Below are 27,388 nucleotides of genomic sequence, written 5' to 3'. Positions count from 1 at the left end.
AGATTTCTGTGAGTTGCCTTGTGTGGTTTTTAAGAAAGGCTGCTAAAGCATTTGATGACGAATATGACGACCCACGACAACCCTTGTTGCTGCTGCCATTGACAGGGAGGGTGAAGTCAAAAGCACTTTGGGGCCTACTGCAAACTGTTCAGCAACCTGCAAGCTGACCTTGGTTCCCCTTTCCTTGCTCACCCCTCCCCCAAAAGGCCTTGGGGATCTGAAGGAGCGTCTCCTTGCGGGTGAGCCTGTCTGTGTATGCTAAGGTTGCCTGGAAGGGCTCTAGCCCACCTTTGGGGGTTCTGCAGGCGACCACAGGGGACAGGGCCTTTTCTGTGGTGGTGCCCTGATTTTCATGTTCATCACTGTTATTAGTTAAAGTCCAAGGAATAGCCTCAAGCAAGCTTGCCTGGCCCCTTCTTTAATACCTTTCAGGCATGAAGTAAAGAAACTACTCAGAGGAGATGGGGGTGATATAAATGTAATTCAATTCATATACTGTACAGTAGTCGCTGTTAGTATTTTGGCTGCCATTCTACATTCACGCTTACCGAGTTAAACAGACTGCTGCGCACTACGCGGCACATTACGGTACCTGGAGCGCTCTCTCCGCTCAGTGCGCATGCCCGGAAGTCAACTTCCCCTTCATCTTGAGATCTATTTCTCCTCCATCTCCGGAGCGACAGAGCGAGAGCGCGAACAAGCGCGCGTTCTGTATTTGCGCATGCGCCCTGCTACCTCCACGCGCCCTTTCCTCTGCGGCTCGATGAGGTCACAAAGGCGAGGCAGAAAAAGGCGTCTTTGTCACGTGGCGAAGGAGTGCGCCTGCGTCTTGCGGGTCGTTCTGCGCAGGCGCGTAAGGGAAGAGGCGGAGGAGGAGCGGGGAGGAGACCCCTGGTCCCGGAAGTGTGCCGTTTCCAGGGAGCGGACCGGGTTGAGAACCGGTGCGGCGGAGCTGAGTCTCGGAGAGCGGCGGCGGCGGCGGCAGCAGCCATGTCGGCCTTCGACACCAACCCCTTCGCCGACCCCGTCGACGTCAACCCCTTCCAGGTGAGCGGGGGGTGTGTGTGTGAAGGGAACACCTGTGGCCGCGGAGGGCGGGGGGGGGCACAGGCCACGCCCCTCGGCTCTGGCCCCCTCGACTGCAAAAGAGCCCCGGGGTAGGGGCGAGGTGGAGGGGTCTCCGTGGGAGCAGGAGGGCGGCAAACCCCCTTCCCGCTCCTTGTGGCCCCAGAGGTGGCAGGGCCTGAAGCGAGCCGGGCTTAAGTAAGCTCGCTCCGTGTAGTCTCCTAGCCACGTTGGGGGATCTTGGCCCTCGAACCAAGAAGTCCTGTTTCTCAGTCACCCCTTATGCCAGGCTTCCTCAACCTCGGCCCTCCAGGTGTTTTTTGGCCTACAACTCCCATGATCCCCAGCTAGCAGGACCAGTGGTCAAGGATGATGGGAATTGTAGTCTCAAAACATCTGGAGGGCCGAGTTTGAGGAAGCCAGGGTTAGGGGTTAGGATGGGTCAGATGGACAACAACTGGGAAGATCTATGGGTTTTGGGATTTGAGCTCCTTGGAGGAAGACTGGAAAGAAAATGCAATGAATGAGGGAATTGATAAATAAAATAAAAGCGGCCACGTGTCTCTTCACTGCCCAGTGAACATAACAAGCCCTCCAGAAGCAGGTGTTGTATCACAGTGAACTGCAGGAATGGGAAAGGGAAGTTATGGATTTAAGCCCAAGGTAAATTACAGGGGGGATTTCCAGTCTGGCCTCAGACAAGATTTGGGGCTTCTTCAGTTATGAATGGATGTAGCCTGTATCCTTAATTCTAACGGAAAATCAAACCTTGTGCTTTTAAGATTACCCATCTCATAGTCTGTTGCTTAATACACAGGATCATCTGAGGATAGGATGGGGGCATGTCCATCCTTAAACACAAATTTTGTCTTGGCAAACAGGTTTTTCCTTTGAGAACCAAGTGGCAGGGAGGCAGAACTGTATCTTCATTGTTGAGGAAAAGGAGTGTTTGCTTACTGACACTTTTGGGGAGCTGTAATTTTTGTAGCAATTTTCTTAATTCGTTGACTTGTACCAGGCAAACTTTTGTAGCAAAAGTTTGTAGCAATTTTCTTAATTCGTTGACTTGTACCAGGCAGAGCTTGCTACTGCTCCATTTCTGCTTGCTGCTCCTTCTCATGACAGAATCACGAGCAATGCTCTGTAGTGGTGTTGCAGTTTCCTTTCCTGAGCTGCTCTGTCAAGAACACACACCAGGTTTTTGATACTACACTGCATTATCTCTTGAAAGGGGCAGAGTTGCATGTGTGCATACTGTTAACAGTTCTACTGATAAGTACACTTTTTAAACTTTAGATTATAAGCCTGTAGGTAGGAATTTCTAGGTTTGAATTCATGCCCAGTGCCCAGTATCCTTTAGGCACTTTTACAATTATTATATGACAACTTAACCATTCATCATGTACAGTGCATAGTGTGCTTTAGGCACTTAAGCAAATAATAAATGACAACTTACCAACACGTCTATTGCAAATGCCAGCTGCTTCTGTCAAGCAGGGGTGAAGGACCTGTTGCCCTCACTAAATTGTTGGACTCCCATCTGCCTCAGCCAGTATGGCCAGTGATCAGTATCAATGAAAGTTGTCCGGCAACATCTGGAGACTGCCAGATTGGCTACCTGTTGCAGAGCTGTCTGGCTGCCAGGCATCCAGCTTCATTGATCTGAACACCTCTTTGTGTGATGGGGTGAATTTGAGTGCTAATTCTACTGTTGCTGTGGGAAATCGTAATCCTTTTGGCTTTTTTATAACAGCTTCGACTCTTCTTCAGTTTCTCCAGTGTTGCTTTTCCTGTTAGCACATCACTGTCATATTGCTACTTTGCTTTGACTGCCCTCCTACATCTGATGCTTCTCAGGTGTACATGAGATGGGTGGAATGAGAACATTACTGCCCACTATGAAAGCTCATAATGTAGTTCTGATTCTTTTAGGACACTGAGTTTGCAGTCCTAAACATATTTGCTAGGTAGTCAGTCCTATGAATGCAGTGGGACTGACTTCTGATTGAAGACACATAGGACTGCACAGAGAAAGCGGGACTGCTCTCCTCTCTGTATGTGGTCAATTCAATCTGATGTGCCTGGGTTTAAAGGAGCATAATTAATGGCTTAAGTTGGTTCTTCAGGGTTAAGCTGCAGAACTTTCCTTTGATTACGGAGTTCCTTTTTTGAATCCATCTTTATCAACATTTATGACTTTAAGCATGTCTTAAGAATCATTAATTAAAATGCATACACATGCAGAACAGATTATATATTTTACAACCTTTTGGGTGTTTACTTGGAAATAAGGCCAACTAAATTCAGTGGTAATTTCAAGGAATTGTGCATTGGATTGCACTCTGTAAACCTCCAGAGCTTAGATTCCCAGCCTGCATAGCCAATGGGAGTTGTAGTCTAGCAATAGAGTGCAGTAGGTTCCCTGCTCCTACTTCAATATAGCGAGAGCCTGTGGTGAGGAAAAGGCCCTATGCCTGACACACTTTAAGCTCAGCCCTACAGTGTGGTGAGGCAGCACATAGTAAATGCAGGTGGCATGACTTTCCTTTTTTTGAAGGCCTGATCTTACATGTGAAATTAGCCTTGTGATATGGCTTGTATACACACTTTCACACAAGTTGTTTGTATGAGTTGTAGTGAGAACCCCTGGAACTAAGGGTGTGTGGGTGTGCTTCTGACAAAGAGCTTCCTGTGTGGAGTAGCCCCTGTGTGGTTGTGTCTTCAAGAAGTTTCCGCACTGCTGAAGGCATGTATTAATCTGGCCTAATAAATGCCTCCAAGTTAGCAATTCAGACATGCTTGCCAGGAAAGGGCTTTTTCTTTGCCGGCAAGGATCCTCAGTTGTTGAAGCCCCCAAGTGGGAAGGGCTGGGCCACTGGGATGAAGCAGTTGTTGCAGTTGTGTCAGGTGGCACTGGTGCAAAACAACCTTGTATTGAATAAGCTGGTTTTATAGCCAGTGTGGCAAATCTGTGGTTCTCCAGGTGTTCTGGACTCCCAACTCCCACCAGTCACAGCCAGCATGGCCAAACGGTCAGGGATGATGGGAGTTGCAATCTAGCATGCTTGGACACCAGCAGGTCCCCCATTCCTGCTCAAGTGATGCATTCTCCCCCAGCACTACAGTGTTTTTTCTTTTTCCTTGTCAAACTGTTGGGTTCAGAGGTAAATATACGAAACTCATGGGCACTGTCCTCTCTTTTCAGCTTTCAGGGGAATTAATCTCCCTAGGAGCTTTTCTGTTCCCAGAGTGTCACTCATATTTTACTAAACAACATTGGCAGTGCTGGCCATCTCTGAAACATGCCTTTGTTTATCAAGGGAGTTGGCAGATGGCTCCCGATCCAGCGTTTTAATCTTGGAGACCTGGGTGTGGGTGTGCAGATCAAGCTATTCAGGTAGCTGCAGTTCTGAACTCCCATGTGAGAACCAAGGTTGCTTCATGGCAATCAGTTGTTGAAGCCTTCCAGTTTAAAGGGCCGGCAAACTGCAACAAAGCTAACAATAGCATAGAGTCCTTTCCTGTTCTAGTTACTAAAAGGTGTTTTTCAACATTCTTTTCCTTGGACTGTGTATGGTATTGAGCCTTTTATACTTAAGTTGTGTATGTGCTTTCTAAGGCTGTAATTTTTAATTGATAAAAAATTTAGTAAAAAGGCAATTGATCAACATATTTTCAATTTCAAACAGTATTTAGTACTGTATTTTTGTTTAAAGTAAAAACCACATATAGGAGGCAATGTTTTGGAAGAGGCACTTCCCATTTCAGTCCCTCTTCCAGGATGGTACCTGCATTCACCACAGAAAACAAAGACTGTATGTGTTTTTCCTCTTCAAAATGTTTTAGTAATAGGGACACTTGCACAGATTTTTATCCAATTAAATTGCATAGATACTGAGCTAGCACTGATCTAACGAAACATGTTTATTTGGCTTTCTCTCCTTCGATCAATACTCCCCCCCCAAGTCCCCCCCCTTTTCTTCTGGAGTTGTATCTGTTTCCTTATAAATACTTGCCATTTTAAAAAGAGAAAAAAATGAATGTCCATCATCACCATGTGACAACCCTGGGGTCTTCTTTTCTTTTTCTTTATTTACACATAAATCTGAGAACAAATGAAAATTATGCAAAAAAAGGAAAAAAAAGATGGTGGGGCAAGGGGATAAAATGATAAAAATAAAAGAGTTGGGATGGTTTTTCCATAGTACCACCTATGATCTGAGCAGTCTGGAGGTGGTGAGTGATGCCCTGGTTTAACTGTGTGTCTCTGTGAAGGTGGACCAGGTGTCCTGGTCTGGGTGCTGGTGTTTTACATAGCACTACTTTGTGTGTGAAAACAGCTGATAGGCTTTTCTACCCAGGAGTCGTCCATGGTACTGCGCTTCCTTTTGATTCTACTTTTTGAGAACAAGTCATTCTGCCATGGGGGCAACTCATAATGGTGCTTAGGAGATTTTCCCAACCCTAAATTGCCAGAAAGAGGTCACCGCTAGAAAGCTTCCTTTTGCTCTGTTTCTTGGTACAGTGGTACCTCAGAATGTGAATGGAATCCGTTCCGGAGCCCTGTTCGCATCCTGAACATAACATAAGATGCGACAGCACATCTGTGCGTGCCACATTTCGCCGCGCATGCGCGTGACGTCATTTTGACCGCCTGCGCATGCGTGAGCAGCGAAACCCAGAAGTAATGTGCTCCATTACTTCCGGGTCGCCGCGGAGCGCAACCCGAACGCGCTCAACCTGAAGCGTATTTATCCCGAGGTATGACTGTATTTCATTGGATCAGCTCTTCTTCCTTTCCTGTAATTGCTATCAATGAAGAATAAATCTGAACTCAAATGAAACCCATGTTTTCATGTTATCTTGGAATTAGATCCTTTTTAAAGTCTAGCAGTGAGTCTTGCACAGGCTTCCTCAACCTCAGCCCTCCAGATGTTTTCGGCCTACAACTCCCATGATTCCTAGCTAGCAGGACCAGTGGTCAAGGATAATGGGAATTGTAGTCTCAAAACATCTGGAGGGCTGAGGTTGAGGAAGCCTGGTCTTGCATAATGAAATTGGAAGCTTCTGTAGTAACCCACTTATTGCTTTTAACAGACGCATTGTTACTTCACTTTCCTGAAGGTGGTTATGTTAGCCTCTTGCAGGGAAGACGGCAAAAGGTCTAGTGACGCCTTAAAGACTAACAATAGTCTACAATGTTCCAGGGACATTGATTTCCCTTTGTTTCTGCTTTGATGCCATTGTTTTTCTTCCCCTCCAAAAAGCAAATCATTTGTCATTTAGCTTAGAGAAACATAATCAAAAGATTTTGTTAAACACAAACCTGTTTTTGAATACTCTGTAGTAGCTAATTGACTGAATTGGCCTTAAATTGAGCTGTTTACTCCCCATCCTTTTTTTTTACTCCCGTAGACTAGCCATCTGGAGTCAACTTTTTGAGTCCTGAGGATTCATCTCCACTATCTAGCCAGCCTGCCTCTGTCTCCTATTCTTGCATGTTGGCATCTAAGAGACTCCCATCACATTAAGCTAAAACCTGCTATGGCTTATGAGCTGTGATTTTGGGCTTCCCTACCTTGATTGTGATAGACCACATGCAAATCATTTTTGTGAGCAGAAGGCACTGTAGTCTTTTCCTGATTTTGTTTCTGCAGCGGGGGGGAATACAGGTGTACGGTTTGCTTAAGGGTGAGTTAGATCAGTGTCTGTGCATGTCTACCTTCTTAAATTAAACCTGCCTTCTCACATCTCTTGTACTTCTTGCAAATTCTAAAGAATAATTTATATCTAGTGTGAAAGCCATTCTATGATCCCTGCTCCTGATTTCCAGATATGTCTCTGCTCTGTGTCTATCATCTTTAGACTGGCATAACTTCGCAGGGAGATCTTGTGACTTTTAAATGGATACTTCCTTGTATTTTGCTTCACTTTTATGAGCTAAAAAGTCTAGATCAAGACAAGCAGTGTGCTCACAACAGCTTCACAAGAACACAGTTATCCAGAGGGAAGATATCACTAGTTGTAGGAAGAATTGGGGTGGGGAGATTTCTAAATGCAAGCAAGAGGCCGTATTTTAGTGGTTATGTGCATTATATATGGAAGATCTAGGTTAAATTCACTTGGTGTAGGTGGGCAAGTCCTCAGTCTGAGGCCTTCGGTGGCCCCTGCAAGTCAGGTTGGAGAAGACTGAGTTGGGGGAACCAGTGGCCTGAGTTTGAAAAAAGCAGCTTCTTATGTTCCACGCTAGGCAAGATTTGGAAAGCTAAACTGCTGGTGACACCAGTGACACTGCAACTTGCCTCCAAAGCAGAATAGACTTGAAGTTTTGCAACAGGAAATAAACCATCCATTTTGCTCACAGCCAGAGCTTTGAACGTCTTTCTTCGTCTTCTTCCCATCAAGCTCTGAAGCCAAAGTCTCCCCTCTGCCTGGTGTTGTGCTCTGGCATCGGTGCAGCTTGATCACTCAAAAATATTTGTAACGGCTTCAGCCTGCCTTGCTGATCTCTCAGCTCCCATCAGTTCAATGCTCTGGTCAGTGCTTGAAATTAACCAGTTGTCAGGCTTTTTTTGAGTGGGGGGACAGGGACTCAGGAGTGCCACCTAGCAACCAAGTTGAGATTTCCAGTCAAGTGGTTTGCAAATGTTATCTCAGCAGGAGAGCTGAGGGCAGCTTTTGTTCCCTTTCAGGAAGGCTTTTGATGCGCTGAGAAGAGGAAATCTTTCCATTGTTGTACAGTTGTCATAAGTAAGCAAACTGGGAAGTAGTTCTTTAACACACTTGCAGGAGGGGAGATCTGGTTGATTTTACCCCCCCCCTCCAATCTTTTGGTAAGACATGCTGTGGTTTGCAAACAAGCAATAAGGGTAAAGGGACCCCTGACCATTAGGTCCAGTCGTGACTGACTCTGGGGTTGCGACGCTCATCTCGCTTTACTGGCCGAGGGAGCTGGCGTACAGCTTCCGGGTCATGTGGCCAGCATGACTAAGCCGCTTCTGACGAACCACAGCAGCACACGGAAACGCCATTTACCTTCCCGCCGGAGCGGTACCTATTTATCTACTTGTACTTTGATGTGCTTTCGAACTGCTAGGTGGGCAGGAGCAGGGATCGAGCAAAGGGAACTCACCCCGGGGGATTTGAACCGCCAACCTTCTGATCGGCAAGTCCTAGGCTCTGTGGTTTAACCCACAGCGCCACCCGCGTCCCTTACAAACAAGCAAGCAAGCTGCAAATACTTAATGGATTGCTTCTCTCTTTTGGAGGCAGAGGAAGCAGGAGGGCTGGCTGATTATTAAGGGATCTCTCTTGGTGATCTATCTTCTCAAAGTGAAATGGTTCTAGCAGTAAATCAGTGCTTCCTTTCTTTGCCTTGCCTTTCATTTCTTCTCCTAATAATATTTTTGCTGGCTGGCTTGGAAGAATAAAGGTTGACCCCCTTTATTTGGATTCTACTGCATTCCCCCCCCCCAGGAAAATGCAGGTTGAGCCTGGGGGTGGAGAGAGCATGCTGCAAATTATGACAAAAAGTTTTTGTGTTTTTTTGCGGGGTGTCTGTTCCTGTGTACCTGGCAGTCTGAAGTTTGCTTTTGTGCATCTGATGGCGTGTTTGGTATGGAGGGAGGAGTGTTAGAATAAATATTCTTATATCTTGAAATATATAAGAAAACCATTCTGATCTAGTTCTTGGTGCCAGTCCTGCATATTTGTGACTGCCAGTGAGATTTACTGGATGTGTGTTGTCTGCTTTTTGAACCTGTCTGCAGAACAAGACAGAGCATCTTTCTAGCTCTTCCTGGAGTTGAGTTAGCAAGGTTGGCTGATGACACCAAGTTGTTCAGCGTAGTTTTCAACTACAAGAGGATGTGAGGCACTCCGAAAGGATCTCTCCGAACTGGGTGAATGAGCATTAAAATGATAAATCTGATTCAGTGTGAGCAAGTTTTAAGTGATGCATGCTGGGGCAAAATATCCTAGCATTGCATATATGCTATTGAGGTCTGAGGTGGCAGGACTGAACAAGAACCGAGATCTTAGGGTCATAGTGGATAACTCAGTTAAGATGTTGACCCAGGTTGTGGCAGTGGTAAAAAGAGGTTAACTATATTTTAGGGATCATTAGGAAAAGGATTGAAAGTAGAGCTGGAAATATAATGGCCTTATACAAGTCTTATTCCAAGTGCAGCTTATTCCAAGTGCAGCTGCACTTGGAATGCTGTGTGCAATTCTTCTCACCACATCTCTTAAAGGATATTATCATGCTGGAAATATTGTTTTTAGAAATGGTGGAGTATCATCACCTAACTGTAAAGGAAGTGCTTTCCTTTACATAGATTAAAAACATTAGAACTTTGAAAGTAATCACGTTATGTGGGCCTGATGGACAACTCCACTCATCACAGAAGCTGTGACTTTGCAAACAGAAAGAAAAAGGCTCCCTCCAGTGAGAGCCAGTGTGGTCTAGTGGTTAGAGTGTCAGTAGGACTAGGACCTGGGAGACCAGGGTTCGAATCCCCACTCAGCCATGAAGTTCACTAGGTGTTACTGTCCTATACATGCCTAAATTTAAGTCCTGCTGTGCTCTCTGTATTACCTCCTTTGCTATAGCTGGTTAAAAGGTAAAGGTACCCCTGCCCGTTCGGGCCAGTCTTGCCAGACTCTATAGTTGTGCGCTCATCTCACTCTATAGGCCGGGAGCCAGCGCTGTCCGCAGACACTTCCGGGTCACGTGGCCAGCGTGACAAAGCTGCATCTGGCGAGCCAGCGCAGCACACGGAAACGCCGTTTACCTTCCCGCTAGTAAGCGGTCCCTATTTATCTACTTGCACCCGGAGGTGCTTTCGAACTGCTAGGTTGGCAGGCGCTGGGACTGAACGACGGGAGCGCACCCCGCCGCGGGGATTCGAACCGCCGACCTTTCGATCGGCAAGTCCTAGGCGCTGAGGTTTTACCCACAGCGCCACCCGCGTCCCCTTATCCACTTGGTTTTTGTGCCCTTAACCCAGGTTCCAGGAGCCATGTGGCAAATAGCTTTTCTATTCCAGTTTCTAACATTGGCTCTGGTTCATCATTTTTCTGATGTGATGGCTACCTCCTTAAGTAAGTGCAAAAACCTTACTGGGTTCCTTAGTTTTTCCCTCTTGGGTCTGCACCTATTAGCGTGCAAGGCAAAGGAATGTGCAACCCAGCCCTGTGGATGTTTACTTAGGAGTAGAGTGAGCCTCCTTATACCATTGGTCCATCTAGCTCTGCACTGACTGGCAGCATCTTGTCAGTGTTTCAGGCAAGGGACATTCCTAGTCCTACCTGGAGCTTTGGGGGGTTGAACCTGGCATATTCTGCTTGCAAAACAGATCCTCTGCTATGTGTAGGTCCCTCTGGCCAACAGGAGCATCCTCCATGGTACACTTGTATCAGACCACAGCCTTCGTCACAGGTTGGCTTGCACCTGTTTCTTCTTCCTGGAGTGATTCATGAGGTTGTGCAACAACATGCTTATGCAAGGAGTGTCAGGGCTCAGGCTGTTTGCCTGCAGTTATTCATTAAACGAGAGCTTGCAGCATGCAGATGAAAGCTGGGATGAGACTAGATTTTTGCCCAGCACCATAGGCCTCCTCTCTCTAGACTGATTTGCAGCACACACTCTCCTCTCCCGTTGTTGCTTACAGTCTGATTCTCACTGCTTGGTCATGTGTGAGCAGTTTAATCTGATTCATTATTTGTTTGGAGGCAGGGCCAGCCACTTCTATTTCTGCATGTTTGGATTTATATGACTGTTTCTAAAATATGCTCTATAGCTGTAAACAAAGCAGTTAGGAGTGAACTTTCCCCTGGGCACTCGAGGGATGCTTCATCTGGGCATTTGTGTGGAACTTTGTCACTCAGTCTGCCCAGCCCACAAGGTGGAAAAAATTGTTGAGATCCCATGGCAAAAGGGGTCCTGCACCACTAAACGGAAAGGGACACCGCTGTCCTATCTTAGTTCTCTTAGGCAAAAACTCTGCTCCAGGAATCCTGCATTTCTTCCCTCTCCAGATCCCTTCATTGGCTTTCCATTCTCTGCTGTATCCAGCATAAACCACTTTCAGAGTGAGTCAGAGGGTTTCTGCAACTTATCATTTGACCCTTGTTTCTTGTTCTGTTCCTATTTGTGACCTCTGCCCCTCCAGTACAGTCACCCTCAGTTGATCATCTCCTGCTTCCTGAAACAATGCTTTACAGCTACAACCCCATGTCAGTTTCCTCCTCGAAACCTTGGTTTACCTTAAACTTCATTCTCTGCCCAGTTAAGCTTTAAATTAGTGTAGTGACAGTCAGTCACATTCTCCTCTCTCTATTCCTTACTATCTCTATTCTGGACAGAAAGCTCTTTGGGAGCAGTGGCCTGTCTGCTGGTTGTATAACTCTTGTAAAATCCTGTGCATTTTAAATAAATAATAAGGACGTATGGCCAAGAAGGCGTGTGGATTTGGTGTTTTTCTTTCACATTAGGAGTCAGTGAAGCCATTGTAGCTGACTGGGGAGGAGGGCAAATCCCACTGTGTTTGGTTTGGGAGTGAGCAAGGAGAAAGGAAGTTCACAGGCAATTTTTACAAATAAAGTGCAGCATGCATGCATGCCCTGTCTACTGGCATGAACACCCAGCTGCACATACTTATCAGGAGTTGCCATGTGTTGAATAGCATTTCTGCCTCTTCTCTTCCAGGATCCTTCAGTCACGCAACTGGCACACGCTAACCAGGGTGGCCTGGATGAATTCAACCCCTTCTCTGAGAGCTCTCGGCTGGTAAGTGCAGCATGGGGTCAGGCCCTGTGCCAGCTAGCAAGGCTGCCTTCATGGAGGGATCTGTTTGGAACTGCCAAGGATCAGCATGCTTCACTTTCTGGGCCTACAAAGCACCTCTCCCTTTCACAACTCCCTTCTTTCAGTGCCTCTTGGCACAGGGAGAGGCTCAGTTCAGCATTTGTTTTATTATTTTACATTCACCACGTGCTATCACAGAAATGCAGAAAATACAATGTATATTAATCATATATATTTGGAATTTTGTATGAATTGGTTTCTAATAGTAAGTTAACCAATGTTTGTTGTCATCACAGCAGTCTTGGGGGATAGTTCACAAAGATTTCATACAAGTAACACAAAACGGAGATAATGTTAAGGTGTAAGTTGCAGGCTTGAGTCATAATCCCTGGCTTCTGTTTGCTAGTAAGTCAATCTTGCTAATAAAAGTTCCCCTAAATTGACAGTAGCTTGGAAAAAGATTTGTTTCTAACTGATTCTCTTTGAAAAGGTAATACATAGCATCCCTGGATTTTCCTGGGCCACGGAAACATAGATGGGCATCATATGGAAGTCAGTCAAATCTCCTTTCCAAAACTGCTGTTGGCATCAGATTAAACCCAGCTTTCATTCAACAGCAGTGCACCTGGTAGCCCCTCCAGGCTGCCACATGCAGGTGACTGAATGGGCTGGCAGAGGGGAGGTGGATTGCCCCGTCCCTCCTCCATGGCCTGCATGGAAACTAAGCAGGTTGGCAGAAGAGGGACAGAACACACTTCCCCTCCTTCAGCAGTACATTTGACAGAAGACAATTCTTTAGCCTGTGTTTCACGGCTGGCAGCAGAGCCAAGAGCTTCCCATGCAGCATGACTAGCAGGCTAGTAAAACAACAACAACAATATGTTCATGGTAGTATCTTCTGTGGTCTTAGCAAAAAGGTTGGACTGAACTTTGGAGTAAGTGCCTTTCTGGGGTACATTTGCACTATACAAGCAGTATCATACTACCTTAAATGATCATGGCATCCCTCAAGTCATCCTGGGGTGCTGAGATTTGTTAGGGGACCCCCACATTCCCTGGGAAGAGGGGTGGGCTGTCTGCCCGGTGCTTCCACAACAGTAAAGTCAGAAGCCCTTCCAGCTCGTCCCTCACAGCCTTCTGATGTTTTCCTTTCTCTTGACTCAGACGAATGTGGCTCAGACAGTTCCAGCTGCTCAGCCCACTGGGCCTTCGCAACCTGCTGTGCTGCAGCCTTCGGTGGAACCCACCCCACAGGTAAAGACCTCCCACCACACCTGGGTGGTGCCCTGGGGGCTGATTGATCACTAGGAAATGTATCGCTTAAGCTCTCCTCTTATTGGGATGCACCCATCTCCCTCTTGGCAAGCACTGGGGCGGAGTGTGCTTTACAGACATGTTCCCTGTGACCCAAGATCCAAATTCAAGGCTTCCAAATTCCTATCAGCCTGAGACACCCCCTTGACTAGAATGGCCCAGACTTTAAAGCCTCCCTTCTGCCCCATGCTTTTCTGCTAGTGGCACACTGATCAGGGTTATGGGAGCTGTAGTCCAGATGAGCACTAGGAGAGCCACAGGGTAACTAGCCCTGGGCCTTGTGACTCTTTGTGTGTGTCTTTGTGCATGTGTGAGAGAGTGCGCACATGGCTCTCCTCCTGCCCCCATCCCACCTGTCCTTCCATTTTTGTGTGTCTCATAATATAACCTGTTAAAGAGCCTTAGTGCCTTAGTTCCAGTGAGTGATCAGGCCAGACCCACCCAGTGAGTTTAGACCCAGCCTAGTTGTGTGTTGCAGCTGCTGCTTAGACAGGCCAGCAAGTACCTGACTCCTAAGTTCATCTCGGCAAGCTCAGAAGGCTCAGAGAGGCAGAGGTTGCTTGGAGAAGACGGCAGCTCTCAGGGTAAACATCAGGTAAAAAGGGAGGGCAGGGAAACCCACAGGAAGGTGAGATGTCTCCCCAATATATTGATCCTTTTCTGATCACAGAGTCCACATCCACACATTTAAAGCACTTTAAAAGTCATGGGTTTTCCCTAAAGAATCCTAAGAACTAGTATTCTTTGGGTAAAGCCGTGTGCTTTATATGTGCACAGTGAATGTGGCCAAAATCATACAGAGTTGGAAGAGACCTCAGGTGCCATCTAGTCCACCCCTCTGTGGAAGAAGGGAATGGTGTTTAATGTTGCTTGGAATGGTCTTTAAAATGTAGGAGGTTCCTTGCGTGGAGAAGACAGAGAAATGCTTTTGGGTGACAGAGAGAAGCTGCATCAAAGGGTACTAAAGGAGTTTGCAGATGTAATCTCAGAGCCTTTGTGTAGAATCTTTGATAATTCTTGGAGAACAGGTGAGGTCCCTGCAGTCTGGAGTCGGGCAAATGTCCCCATCTTCAAACGGGGGGGGGGGGGGGAAGAAACCCCAGGTAAGGACTGACTGGTGAGCTTGATGTTACCAGGAAAGGTCCTAAAACAGATAATTAAACAGTCAGTCTGTGAGCACTTAGAAAGGGTTGCTGTGATTACTAAGACATGGGTTTCTCAAAAACAAGTTGTGCCAGACAAATCTCATTTCTTTTTTTGATAAAGTTACAAGCTTACTGGATCAGGGGAATTCTATGAATGTACTGTATCTTGATTTCAGTAAGGCTTTTGACAAAGTGCCCTAGATTTCCTTGTGGAGTAGCTGGCAAAACGTGGCCTGAACAAGCTAACAGTTAGGTGACTTTGTAGCTGGTTCACTAATGTTTCCTCATCATCCTTGAAACAAGGGACAAGTGGGGTGCTGCAGGGTTCTGTCCTGGGCCGGTTGTTACTCAACATCTTTATAAATGACTTGGGTGAAGGAATTGAGGGGATGCTCATCCATTTTGCAGATGACACCAAACTTGAGGGAGTAGCTAATGCTGCAGAAGACAAAATTGTGATTCAAGGGGACACCTGGGACACCTGGTTTGCCAGTAGTATGTGTGAAAAGGATCTAGGGGTCTTAGTAGACCACAAGCTGAAGATGAGTCAACAGGGTGATGCAGCAGGGAAAAACGCTAATGCTGTTCTAGGCTGCATCAACAGCAGTCTAGTGTCCCAGATCAAGAGAAGTAATAGTCGTGCTCTATTCTGCCTTATTTAGCCCATGCCTAGAATACTGTGTCCAATTCTGGGCAGCACAACTGGAGAAGGATATTGACAAGCTAGAACATGTGCAGAAGATGGCAACCAAGATGATCAAGGGTTTGGAAGCCAAGCCTTATGAGGAATGGTTGAAGGAGTTAGGTATGTTTAGCCTAGGAAAGAAGAAACTGAGAGGAGATATTATAGCCATCTTCAGATATCTGAAGGGCTTTCACATGGAGGATAGAGCCAACTTGCTTTCTCCTGCTCTGGAGGGTGGGATTCAAACCAATGGCTTCAAGTTACAAGAAAGGAGATTCGGACTAAATATCCGGAAGAATTTTCTGACAGCAAGAGCTGTTCAACACCAGAACAGACTCCCACAAGAGGGTGTGAACTCTCATTCCTTGGAGGCTTTAAAGCAGAAGTTGAAGGGCCATCTGGCACGTATGTTTTAGTTATGATTCCTTCATCACGGGGTTTAGCCTAGATCACCTTGGGGTCTTTTCCAACTCTGCAGGTCTGTGAGTAAGCAGAAAAAAACATAATTAAGGGAGATATTTTGCAGGGCACGGGGAATGGCATGTTTTCCAACAGAGGGTAAAATGTTGATGAAAGCTCCCATTTATGCAGCTCTAATATGTTCTGTTGCATCCATAAGCTGATGGTTCTTAAAAGGAACCTGCCTGCCTGCAGTGTCATCAAAAATCATGACATCCATCCTTGAATAAAACTCAGTGTACTCAGAGATAGTGAACTTTTCTCTTTAAGAGGAAAAAAAAGTTTCTAGACTTTATTGGTTTCTAGGAAAATTCAGAAAACCTATGATTAGAAAATTAGAAACCAGGAAGGGTTTAACTCTGCTACTTCAGACCACTCTGCAGAATGAAAGTGCAGGATCTGCATAACCAGCCACTGTGCATGGTTTTGGGGGGGCTGGCTTTTTTTGGTCATGTAGTGAGACCTCCCAAGCATTGCTTACATTTCGTACGAAGCTCCCTCTCGATGTCAATATATTTTTCTTTTTATATATATATATATATATATATATATATATATATATATATATATATAAAATGTTTATATATAAACAATAAATGTTTTCTTTTTAGAGACTCTCACTGTTTGCTTTGAACCTTGTGTTCTTCATTTCCCCGGATGATTGTTACTATTCTTGTTTCCTTCCACGCAGGCTGTGGCCTCAGCAGCTCAGGCTGGGCTCCTTCAGCAGCAGGAGGAGCTGGAGAGGAAAGCGGCAGAGTTGGACAGGAAGGAGCGGGAGCTGCAGAACAGTGCAGCAGGATTCAATCGTGAGTCTCCATTTAACATTTTCTTAAAACTTTTCTGTGCCTCCCTTCTGTTGTTGCTTCACCTGGAGTCAGAATTCTTCCAAGCAGTATAGATGTGCAAACCCAGCAGGCTGCCAAGCAGCAGAGGCAGCTGCCTTATTCTAGGTCATAAGAACATAAGCAGAGCCGGTTGGACCAGGTCTTTTCATGCCCATGTCTTGTCGTGTTTTGTAACCCACAGAGCTCATTGAAACAAGTCAAACATGTTAGAGTAACTGGACACCAGAAGGGGTTGATTTCCTTCATGAGTGTAAATTACTCTGTGGCTGAGCTAATCGTAGGTGCAATGTCAGCCAAGCCAGTTGCTATGGCAATGGTCCAATGCCCTGACTATATCTGTGATTAATGCATGTAGGCTCCATGGTGCGTGTCTGTTAGTCTACAGTTTCTCTGTCTGTCTGGTAGTCAGTTAACCAGTTGGTGTTACTTGTCCGGTCTTGAATTGCTGAACTTATTTAGAGCAACGGAGATACTTGGTATTTGTAGTTATCTGTATATATCAGTATTTGTAAAAGCCTCAAAGCTAATATATAGTACCTACGTCCAGAACTATTTTACCGAGCCTTATCTTCTGCAGTAGTAAAATATTAGAACCTTTCTCTGCTTCCATGTGGTGACTGGTACTGGGAGCAACTTCTACGGTGTGGGTATCTCACCTGAGATTCCCATCAAACACCTGAAATTCCTTTTTTAAGAAATGTTCCCAGTAAGAAATAATCAATGCAAAATTAAGTTCAGTGTGTTTAGTGTTTGCTTTTCTTCTTTTCTTGGCAGCAGAATTAGCTCCCTGTAGAATCATATAACTGTGTTATTACAGGCAGCAACCATTTTGTGTGGGGGTTCCATTCCTTAGCAGAGCGCACATAAGCCTGTTGCACTCCCTCTTCCATGTCCAAAAGGACCCGTGCGTCAGCAGTTGTGCATCATTTGCTGTAAAATTGTTGCCTACATAATTTGAACCCTCCACTTTCCCCATATCACTGTACGAAATCTCCCTCTGCCCTTGCAGCGAAACAGAACAACTGGCCTCCGCTTCCCAAAAGCTGCCCGGTCAAGCCATGTTTCTACCAAGACTTCTCTGCAGATATCCCAGCCGACTACCAGCGGACTTGCAAGATGCTATATTACCTGTGGATGTGTGAGTAAAACTGGCGATGGCGGCTGGGAAGCTCTGCTCAGGAGAGTGGGTGATGGTCACAGCACAGCCTTTTGACTCTGGAAGTGCTACAGTAATTAGAATGGGTCCCAGTGCCCAGAATGGCACGTCCTTCTAAACCAGACATGATGTTGTTCATGTCTTTAGTCGTCTGTGGCTGTTGTGCTTTGTTTTTAAACCTGAAACAGTAACACTGTTTCCCAGTGCAGACATAATGGAGAAACCTTGGTTATCTAAAGGTTTCCTGGCTTATCACAGCATGCAGAAGAGTGGAAGGGGTTTCTGAAGGACAGAGCATTCCAAGAAGCGGTGGTGGGGATGGGAAACTGCATGTATGCGAAGCCAAGATTGGGTTGTCTGAACCAGACTCCAGGCTGTTGGAATGAGCAGCGCCAAGGAAGTGAATCAGTCTTGTTTGGCATGATGAGTGCCGAACTGGGAGGTTGGTGCAGTTGTTTTTGGTACAGGGTGAGCGTGCACACGCATACATGATGTCCTGGATCTGCGTTCATGGACACCTCACTCTTTACAAAGGTCGCTTACTCACTGATCGACTTTGCTGTTGTTTTTTTATCCCGGACAGTCCACTCAGTTACGCTGCTGCTGAACCTGCTGGCCTGCCTGGCGTGGTTCACAGACAGAAGCGAAAGAGGGGTAGACTTCGGCCTTTCCATCCTGTGGTTTGTCATATTCACCCCCTGCGCTTTCCTCTGTTGGTATCGGCCAGCCTACAAGGCTTTCAGGCAAGTACCACATCCCAGATTGGGAAATTGATCTTCAGTGTACATGGTTGATCATAATTTTCCTTGGGACAACTTTGCATGTTTGTAATTTTATTGATGAAAATACTTCTGTACTGCAGTATCAGGGCGATGCATTCTGGAAGCTTAGCATCCGCTTCTGAATGTGTGTGTCAGACATGTTTCAAAGCAAGTTGTCTTGAAAACGTTGGAATTATAAAACTTGTTGAACATTATATACACTAGAATCATAGAATCATAGAGCTGGAAGAGACCACAAGGGCCATCGAGTCCAACCCCCTGCCAAGCAGGAAACACCATCAGAGCACTCCTGACATATGGTTGTCAAGCCTCTGTTTACAGACCTCCAAAGAAGGAGACTCCACCACACTCCTTGGCAGCAAATTCCACTGTCGAACAGCTCTTACTGTCAGGAAGTTCTTCATAATGTTTAGGTGGAATCTTTTTTCTTGTAATTTGGAACCATTGCTCCGTGTCCGCTTCTCTGGAGCAGCAGAAAACAACCTTTCTCCCTCCTCTATGCGACATCCTTTTATATATTTGAACATGGCTATCATATCACCCCTTAACCTCCTCTTCTCCAGGCTAAACATGCCCAGCTCCCTTAGCCGTTCCTCCTAAGGCATCGTTTCCAGGCCTTTGACCATTTTGGTTGCCCTCCTCTGGACACGTTCCAGTTTGTCAGTGTCCTTCTTGAACTGTGGTGCCCAGAACTGGACACAGTACTCCAGGTGAGGTCTGACCAGAGCAGAATACAGTGGCACTATTACTTCCCTTGATCTAGATGCTATACTCCTATTGATGCAGCCCAGAATTGCATTGGGTTTTTTTAGCTGCCGCGTCACTAAATGTTGAGGAGAAATTTTAGTGGTCACATGGTTACCTGAGTTGTCTCTCACTCTTTGGCCAAGGATTTCAGTGTATGGTAGTCCCTCAGCAGCAACAACCTTGTGAGGTTGGTTAGGATAAGGCATCTTTCCACAACCTGATTCCCTCCGTATGTTTTGGCCTAGAGCCAGAACTAGAACAGAGCCAATCTGGCAAAGCCCTGGATGCAGGTGTCTACCCCTTGTCTTAGTGGCACAGCTGGCCAGAGGCTTCTTCACTGGCACAGATAATGGGCAAGTTGCTCCCATCAATAAGCTTTGTGACACCATAAATCTATAGGGCTAGCCATAGTCTTGGTGAGTAAACTTGTAGGTTGGGTGGGGCATGTAGAAAGGGAGGGGATGTTTGGCGTGCATAAGAAGGGTTTTCCTCTTGCCCCAGTGCCTGGCTCTAGGTTGGCTAAGCTGGGACACTCACTCTCACTGCTAGCAGAAACAGTTTCCTTCAGTGACAGAATCCCTGTGTCTCTTGCAGTCACTGAACAGGATCTGGAGGTTTGCAACAGCTTGGCTCAGCACCCTAGCTAAGAAACATCCCATAGTTCCTCTTGTGCACCTCTGATGATATTTGGCTTGACACTGCCTGTTCTTTCTCTTTGCAGGTCTGACAGTTCCTTCAGTTTTTTTGTCTTCTTCTTCGTATTTTTTTGCCAGATTGCCATCTACATCATCCAGACCGTTGGCATTCCTAACTGGGGCGTCAGGTAGGTCTGAATTGCTGCCACCCTGGATGAGAGGCAGTCCTGGGCAGCAAAGGGCCTCTTTGGATCCGGGCACACAGTTGCCTGCGAGGCCTCTGTATAGCTGTGCTCTTCTAAAGCTTCTCTCTTCTATTCTGCGGCTTCCACAGATCCCAGCTGAAGCGCCTCTAACTCCAATGCTTCCTGCTCTTAAGTCCTTCGCCTGAAAGGCACGTATCTCCTCTAACCTTTCCTAATGCATCCTCGTCTTGCCATCATTTCCCTTGCATGCTCTCCCATGCCTGCCTGCCTTCAGCAGTCCCTCTTCCCTGGTTCCTTGCCTGGCAGAGACCTCTCTCCCCACCCTTCACCGCCTTGCCTGCTCTCACTTGTTCAGCCCAGCACCACGTTGGTGAGATGCAACAGCAGTATCTACCTCCTGCACAATCAAAATCAACTCTGCTGGTGGGGAAGGAGAGAGAAAAGATGGGCATGTAGGCTCTGAAGGGAGGAGGGGAACATACGTGCCGTCCCAGATGTTGCCAAAGAGCAGCTCCCATCAGCCCCAGCCACATGGCCTGGGAGGAGGGGGAACTACATCAGGAGGGCCACAGGTTCCCTACTTGCCAGTCTATGGGGTGTCTTTCTGGGCTCAAAGAAGGGACCCCATGCAAAGGGAGGAAACTGTGTCCATATATTGGCATGGCTCCGCCATTGCCCTCTGCTATTCCCAGATGTTGCTGGACTACAACACTCCCCTCACCCCAGACTACCAGCCATGTTGGCCGGGGCTTATGGGCGTTGTAGTTTAGCAAGATCTGAAGGGCCACCGATGGAAAATAGGCCAGTGGGAGGTGACGAGGGACTTGCAGAGGTGGCAAGTGAAATACAGGCGGCAGCTATTTTGCACGGGGGTTCCCTGCCTGGCCTCCACGCGCGTTGGTGGAGCATGCATAAGCCTGCCCCACTCTGCCCCTGTTCTGCCCTCTTCTGGGTCCAAACGGACCTGTGCGTCGGCAGTTGCGCGTCAACTGGATGTGTGCAAAATGGTCCCCGCCTCTTAAGAGAGGTGTTGTGACTTCAGCTCTTGTTGCTTAGAGCCCACTTCATCAAATGCTCAGCTATGTACAACTCTGAAGATAAGTGAAGTGGGATCTCTTTCATTTCATGGTCTTCTGTTTCCTTTTACAGATAGGTAGCCGTGTTGGTCTGCCATAGTCAAAACAAAAAAAATTCCTTCCAGTAGCACCTTAAAGACCAACTAAGTCAGTTCTTGGTATGAGCTTTCGTGTGCATGCACACTTCTTCAGATACACTTCTGAAGAAGTGTGCATGCACACGAAAGCTCATACCAAGAACTGACTTAGTTGGTCTTTAAGGTGCTACTGGAAGGAATTTTTTTTGTTCTGTTTCCTTATTTACTACTTTCTCTCCCACATGTGTGGGTGTCTTTGAATGGGAGAGAGTGATCTCAGCTGAATGCAACATTCCGTGCATCTGATGACATGGGCTCTTTTCCACATGAGCTTCTGCCACAATAAATTGCACTTCATTAAGAGGCCACAGGACTCCCATGTTGTTTCTGTTGCAACAGAATGACCCAGCTTCCCCTCTGAAAGTTGTCTTAAAATATATATATATTATATATATAAAAATTGACGTATCTGTGAATAATCTTCAGTATCGTATGTGGCAGTTTTAGCTTCAGGGGCCCTTTCAGGTCAGACTTGGTGTTTATTTTTCTATGTAGCCTGGAGAAGAAAGTCCTCTGCGCTTTGCCATATTCCAGCCATCCCTGACTATCACATTTAGTCATGCTCAGAACTTTCTTTCTTTCTTTCTTTCTTTTTGCTTGACTTTAGAGAGTTGGTTGCTTTTATGATTTTAACCAAATCCGATCCTGAATAGCAAATAATTTTCCCTGTTGGCCTGTTCTCATGATTTCCTCAGAGGGGCAAAGAGAAGATGGCTAATGAAACAAGAGAAGGTCTTCATCTCCTTCAGTTGTAGCCCAAATTATGAAATTTGGATTAACTACTAAATGTTCGCAGTTGCTCGTAGGCTGTATCAGCTGGCTTGGGTTTCCAAAAGGCAGTGACAGGGTATTTGTATAAATAAAATATAATTTTGGCATTACATTTTAGTCTACAGTCTTATAGGGACATTTCTTTGCACATACATTTACACTTTCCTGGAAGTAAGTTGGACACAATAGGATTCTTACTTCTGGGTAAACATACATCAGTGCACATCCATGTAAAGTGGTGATTTCACATCTGTACAGGAGAGTATTTGTACTTTTATAAATAAAAAAGTCCTTAATAGATGGTGTGTATTCTAGCAAAGCTTGGTTAGTATTGAACTCTGTATGATATTGGCATTGGGCACAATGGAAAGGCAAAATCTATGTGAATGTTTGTAGATAGCTGCTGCCTCAAAGAAGCTTGGATTCAGGGGACGGCCATAGCTCAGTGGTAAGCGCATTGGGTTTGCATGGAAAAGGTCCTGGGTTCAGTGCTCCAGTGTTGGCAGTGCTGAGCCAGATGAGCCCCACGGCCTGATTTTGTATAAAGCAGCTGCCTATGATATTTTCCCTTCTCTTTGTCTTTGGTCATTGCAGACAATGATAGACACCCAGGACTTTCCAAAATTCAAGGTTCAGAGAAGCTAAAGCAAAACACATTGATGTGCAGAATATGGGCTCCCGCACAGAATTTCCTTTCCTTTCCTTAGAAAATAAATTTGGTTTATTTAAGACCCAGTTTCTCGATTAAAATCAGTTCAATATATTTCTCATATCTGGGTAATGTACTTTTAAAGGACTGAACTGCAAACAAAGTATTTGTGGCTAAGGGTGAAAAATAATAAAATTTATTAACTAAAGTGTTCAGCTGAGTTTATAAAAGCATAAAGATCGTGGATATGGAATTTGTGGGGCAGCAGAAAGTTACCAGCTGGGTCCCATCCGGAACTGTCCAGCCATAATAGAAACTCCCTACTCAAGACGCAGTATATTCAAACATATGAGTTGCTCTGGGCAGTGGCTGGAAAGGACCATTCCACCCCTGCCTGCTTCTAGGTTTCCCATCAACATGGTCAGTCACCCAGGTGAGCAGAATGCTGGACGAGGTGGGCCTTTGGTCTGATTCAGAAGGGCTCTTTTCCAATTTACCCCCGTAGAGTCTGTCCCCCTAACCACCGCCCACAGTCTTCTTGCTCCTTTAGTTGCTCACCCGGGTTTTTATCTCGTTCTCTTCCAGCGGCTGGATTGCAGCTCTCTCGGAGACTGGGCATAACTTGGCAGTGGCAATTATCATGCTGGTAGTGGCTGTGTTCTTCACCGTCTGTTCCGTTCTCTCTCTCTTCCTCTTGAAGCAGGTGAGTTGGGGACCAGATGGAAAAGCAGCTCGCTGAGTCCAGGGCTGCAGCCCTTGCCATGCTGCTTTACAGAAGGGAACCAGGAGCAGGAGTTTTGCCCTTGCTCATGCATCCTGTCTCTCCTCAGTGTCTTCAGTGTCTACTGCTGATGGGCTGATCAGCAGCTTCTGCGGTGGATCAGTAACATACAGTGGTGCCTCGCAAGACGAAATTAATTCGTTCTGCGAGTTTTTTCGTCTTGCGAATTTTTCGTCTTGCGAAGCACGGATTCCCTGGGTATTAATGGTTTTAAGAAAAAGGAAACAAACTTGCAAGACGTTTTCGTCTTGCGAAGCAAGCCCATAGGGAAATTCGTCTTGCGAAGCAACTCAAAAAACGAAAAACTCTTTCGTCTTGCGAGTTTTTTTGTCTTATGAGGCATTCGTCTTGCGAGGTACCACTGTATTATAACCTGACATTTGAGAATTGCAATCTAGAACCTCAGAGATTGCAACAACACCTTGAACTTGGTCTGGAGACAAATTGGTGGCCTGTGCAGATGTTTCAAAATATATGCTATGGGAGAGAGTGACTATTGGACAACTAAGCCTTCCCTGACCCTGGCGCTCTGCAGATGTTGTTAGATTCCAACCCTCATCTGCCCTAGCCAGCATAGCCAGTGGTCAGGGGGTGGGAACTGTAGGGCTGTCAGTTCACCCCCTTCAGTGTCACCAGGAGTGCTGCCTGGACCCTGCGGCGAGGAAAATGTGCCGCACTCAACACTGATATTGCTGGACCACAGCTGCCACATCCCTGACCATTGTCCATGCTGGCTGGGGCTGGTGGGATTTGGAGGACCACAGGTTCCCTGTCCCTGCCCTAAACGAATTCCACTTGCTCTGCCAAGGCATCTATTTAATTCAGGCTTGCAGACCCGCAGCCTAGAATACCTTCCATGTAAATGTTGTGTGACACCCTGCAAGAGAGTCAGTTCGAAACATTCTGGAAACGCATCTGACGCAGAAGAGCTGCTGTGAGGTGCGATTTGGGTGTTGGATCAGGAAACCCAGATTTAAATCCCTGCTCATTCACAAAGCTGACTGGAGGACCTTGGGCCTCATCAGCCCTACCTCATGGGTGGTTCTAAGTATAAAGGGCTGGGGGTGACTCTGTATGCTGTGAGCTATTTTGAGGAAAGGGGGGGGAGAATAACCCCCCCAAGTTTAGTGTAAGCTGTCTTGGGAGAGTCCCACCTCAAATTGGGAGTGGCATATTCAAATGTTTTCCCAAGGAAAACTAGCATCCTGAGAAGTAGATCATTTTCTCACCTGGTCACCTCACTGAAATGCTAGTTTCTTACATGTGTTGTGCTACTTTGCTTTTTGATTTGATTCAGACATGATCCTTCTCCTGCCTTTTGTGTGTGTGTGTATACACACACACACTCACACTCTCACACACTTATACTGCCCCTTTGGTGTTCCAAATAGGTACAGTGGTGCCTCGCAAGACGAAATTAATCCGTTCCGTGAGGCTCTTCGTATAGCGGTTTTTTCATCTTGTGAAGCAAGCCCATTGACAGCTTAGCGGATTAGCGCTATTAGCGGCTTAGCGGCTTTTAGCGGATCAGCTGATAAGCGGCTTAGGAAAAGGGGGAAAGGGGGGGGAACCCACAGGAACTCGCAAGACATTTCGTCTTGCGAAGCAAGCCCATAGGGAAATTTGTTTTGCGAAGCACCTCCAAAACGGAAAACCCTTTCGTCTAGCGGGTTTTCCGTCTTGCGAGGCGTTCGTCTTGCGGGGCACCACTGTAACAAGATATCCATGGACTGTGGCTCTCGCTGCTCCTGGCCTTTAATCTCTGGGTGGCAGGTGGGAGGTGCGGCAAGTAGTGCTGCACACCGGATGCAGAAGCAGGGAAGTGGCCCTGCTGACGCCTTGTCTCTTCTGCTCCTCAGGTCCACTCTCAGTATCGCCGGACGGGCGCCAGCTTCCAGAGGGCCCAGGAGGAGTTCTCGCAAGGCATCCTCACTAACCGGACCGTCCAGAATGCTGCTGCCGGGGCCGCCTCAACTGCTGCCCAGAGCGCTTTCCGGGGGAACTGAAGTCCCCCAGACAGAGCCAGCGTCTTGCTCTCTTCCACACTTGCTCTCACCACTCCTCCACAGTTCAGGAGGCTCTCTCCATGGGTACCAGTCTTGGCACCAAGATACTTGCTGGAAGAGGCGTATCTTGAGCTTTGTCCTGCCTGCATCTGTGTCTCTTCGGTGGGGAGGGCCTGGGCAGTGTATGGTGTTCTCTTCCCCACCCCCAATCTCATAAATCAAATATATTTCCCCATTTAGACCTGGGTGTGTACATTTCCTTCACTCCTTCCTTCTATTGCAGGGGTTTGGGGGAAGCCAGATTTGCACTTTTTAATTTCTCTTCCATAAGGAATGGACTTTTTCCTTCCTAACATCAGCCCTTGGGGTGCTATCAGAAGTCACTTCTTGCTTTTGGGTTTTAATTAGTTGCTGATCTTTCACCGCCATGGTAAGGGATGTTCGGGGCAAGTTTTGGTGTACGCGTCTACTCTGTGATCCAAGGGAGTGCAAGTGGAGAAACGACCTGTCTTGGTTAATTCTGCCCTGCTGCCCCGTTAAATGTAACTTGACTGGTAGAGCATAAAATCCTTTCAGCCCCACCCTCAGCAAAAGGTGGATTCCTGTGGGCGCATCCTTCACCCTAGCCTTAATTTTTTGGGTGTTGGGGACTCTTGACCCACTCCATGGCCACCCTGGAGGTTCCTAGCTTGCAACACTGGTTTTTGGATCCAGGGATGGAGTCTGAGTCATCAAATCAGCTTTGAGCGGAAGGGGCAATCATCTCTCAGCAGTTTTTTCACTATTTGCTGTGATCCTGTCCTGATATCCCAATTTCTGCCCCAAGGTGTTCTCCTCTTCTCCAGGCAGCCGCTCTCTCGGCACTCCAGGGAATGAGGAACTCCAGGAGGCAAACAAGAGTTGTCAAGAGAAAGGGCAAGAATAGCTGAAGAGCCTGTTTGCCTAAGGGGGGACTTAACATAATCGTTGCCTGGCTGGATGTGTGACATGGCTCCTAGTTGTGATCCATGCAAAGAGCCTTCATTGGCAGTGATTTTGGTATAGCAAATGAATGGCTATTTTCACCATACTTCCATGTTTTTCTACCCCAGGGGAAGAACCCCATTATCCTGAGACGCTTCTCTCTCTCTCTCTCTCTCTCTCTCTCTCTCTCTCTCTCTCTCTCTCACACACACACACACACACACACACACACTAAGGGAATCCCTAGTTTTTGTTTGCTTGTCTCCTTGAGCACAAGCTGTGAAGAATATTCATTCCCTTAAGCTTCATTTGAGTGAATTGGAACTACAGGTTATGCCTTGGAGTCTGTTTGAATGGGTGGTGCAAACTGTGAACCTCGTAACTCCCATGGACTGAAAGGGGCAAGATTGCGAGGGGGGGAGGCAGTAATTTGACCAGGGGCAGAGAAAGGAGCATGTGTGAGACCCAGGAACTGAACTTGGGCTTCAGAAATGCCTTGAGGTACGCTGGGTGTGTAACTGGAAGACCATTTCAGCCCGTGTGAACAAAGGGGTGTAGAAGCAAGAACCAGCCACGCCTACCACCACCTAAACTGCATGCTTGCTTGCTTTGACTCTTGTCTCCAAGAGGTGTGCTTTGTCTTGGGGAAATGTAGATGACCAGGAATAGTGCTCTTAAGTCACTAAAAGATCTGTCGCTCATGGCTATTTCTCTTAACACTTTGGCTTAGCTGATCTGAAATGCATATGGGGCTCCATGAGCTGAGCTGCCTGCAGGCTGCTTTCAGTGGAAGCACAAGGGAATGTTAAGAGGAGTAAGACACTGGAAGTCTTCCTGATGGTTTTTCTTTGCTTTTGCTTGTTTTCATGATCTCAGTGTCTTTTCCGAAATAGTTCCTTTGATTGTTTCCAAACCTCTCTCCTGGAGGGTTAACATAGCCCATCACATCCCAGAAAAGTATCTGCTGATGTCTGTCTTTTTCTCTTTCCCTCCCTACCTCCCCCTTTTGAGTAAAAGTAATGATGGCAGAAATGAGATTTTTTAAATGTCTTCCCTTCCTGTGTATTCCAGCTCTCTGATCTTTTTCATGTAAAAATGTATATGTCGAAACTTTTTGTGCTCAGATACAAAAATAAAAATGTCAAGACTGTTAGTA

General features: G+C 46.5%; 3 protein-coding genes across 5 annotated transcripts in view; 2 read left to right on the top strand and 1 right to left on the bottom strand.

Moving 5' to 3' along the window:
- The window catches only part of MPI (mannose phosphate isomerase), a 14,901-nt gene extending 14,108 nt beyond the window's left edge, over positions 1 to 793 (bottom strand). Inside the window, exon 1 of one of the 2 annotated variants that reach the window (XM_083698367.1) lies at positions 593 to 793. In XM_083698367.1, coding sequence (XP_083554493.1) covers positions 593 to 621 — 29 coding nt within the window. In that variant the 5' untranslated portion in view covers positions 622 to 793. Of the gene's footprint in view, positions 1 to 548 lie in introns of both variants that reach the window. The other variant, XM_083698368.1, reaches the window with a different exon arrangement.
- The window catches only part of CLK3 (CDC like kinase 3), a 200,346-nt gene extending 183,733 nt beyond the window's left edge, over positions 1 to 16,613 (top strand). Inside the window, exon 15 of the transcript XR_014555145.1 lies at positions 16,595 to 16,613. The gene's annotated coding sequence lies outside the window, so the exon portion shown is untranslated. The remainder of the gene's footprint in view (positions 1 to 16,594) is intronic.
- On the top strand, positions 781 to 27,388 carry SCAMP2 (secretory carrier membrane protein 2). 2 transcript variants are annotated; one of them, XM_083698413.1, is made up of 10 exons: positions 781 to 1,047; positions 11,774 to 11,854; positions 13,037 to 13,126; positions 13,665 to 13,781; positions 16,167 to 16,284; positions 17,333 to 17,461; positions 18,063 to 18,222; positions 19,730 to 19,831; positions 23,068 to 23,185; positions 25,123 to 27,388. In XM_083698413.1, exons 1-10 carry the CDS (start codon positions 991 to 993, stop codon positions 25,267 to 25,269), a joined length of 1,119 nt encoding a protein of 372 aa, XP_083554539.1. In that variant the 5' UTR covers positions 781 to 990; the 3' UTR covers positions 25,270 to 27,388. The 2 variants fall into 2 exon arrangements, with proteins under 2 accessions (XP_083554539.1, XP_083554540.1); XM_083698414.1 differs by lacking the exon at positions 13,665 to 13,781 and having other exon boundaries at positions 801 to 1,047.

This window comes from Podarcis gaigeae (assembly GCF_964106915.1).
Source record: "Podarcis gaigeae genome assembly, chromosome: 9".
Lineage (NCBI taxonomy): Eukaryota > Metazoa > Chordata > Lepidosauria > Squamata > Lacertidae > Podarcis > Podarcis gaigeae.
Note: the sequence above shows the minus strand (reverse complement) of the source record. Positions and strands in the feature narration are given on the sequence as shown.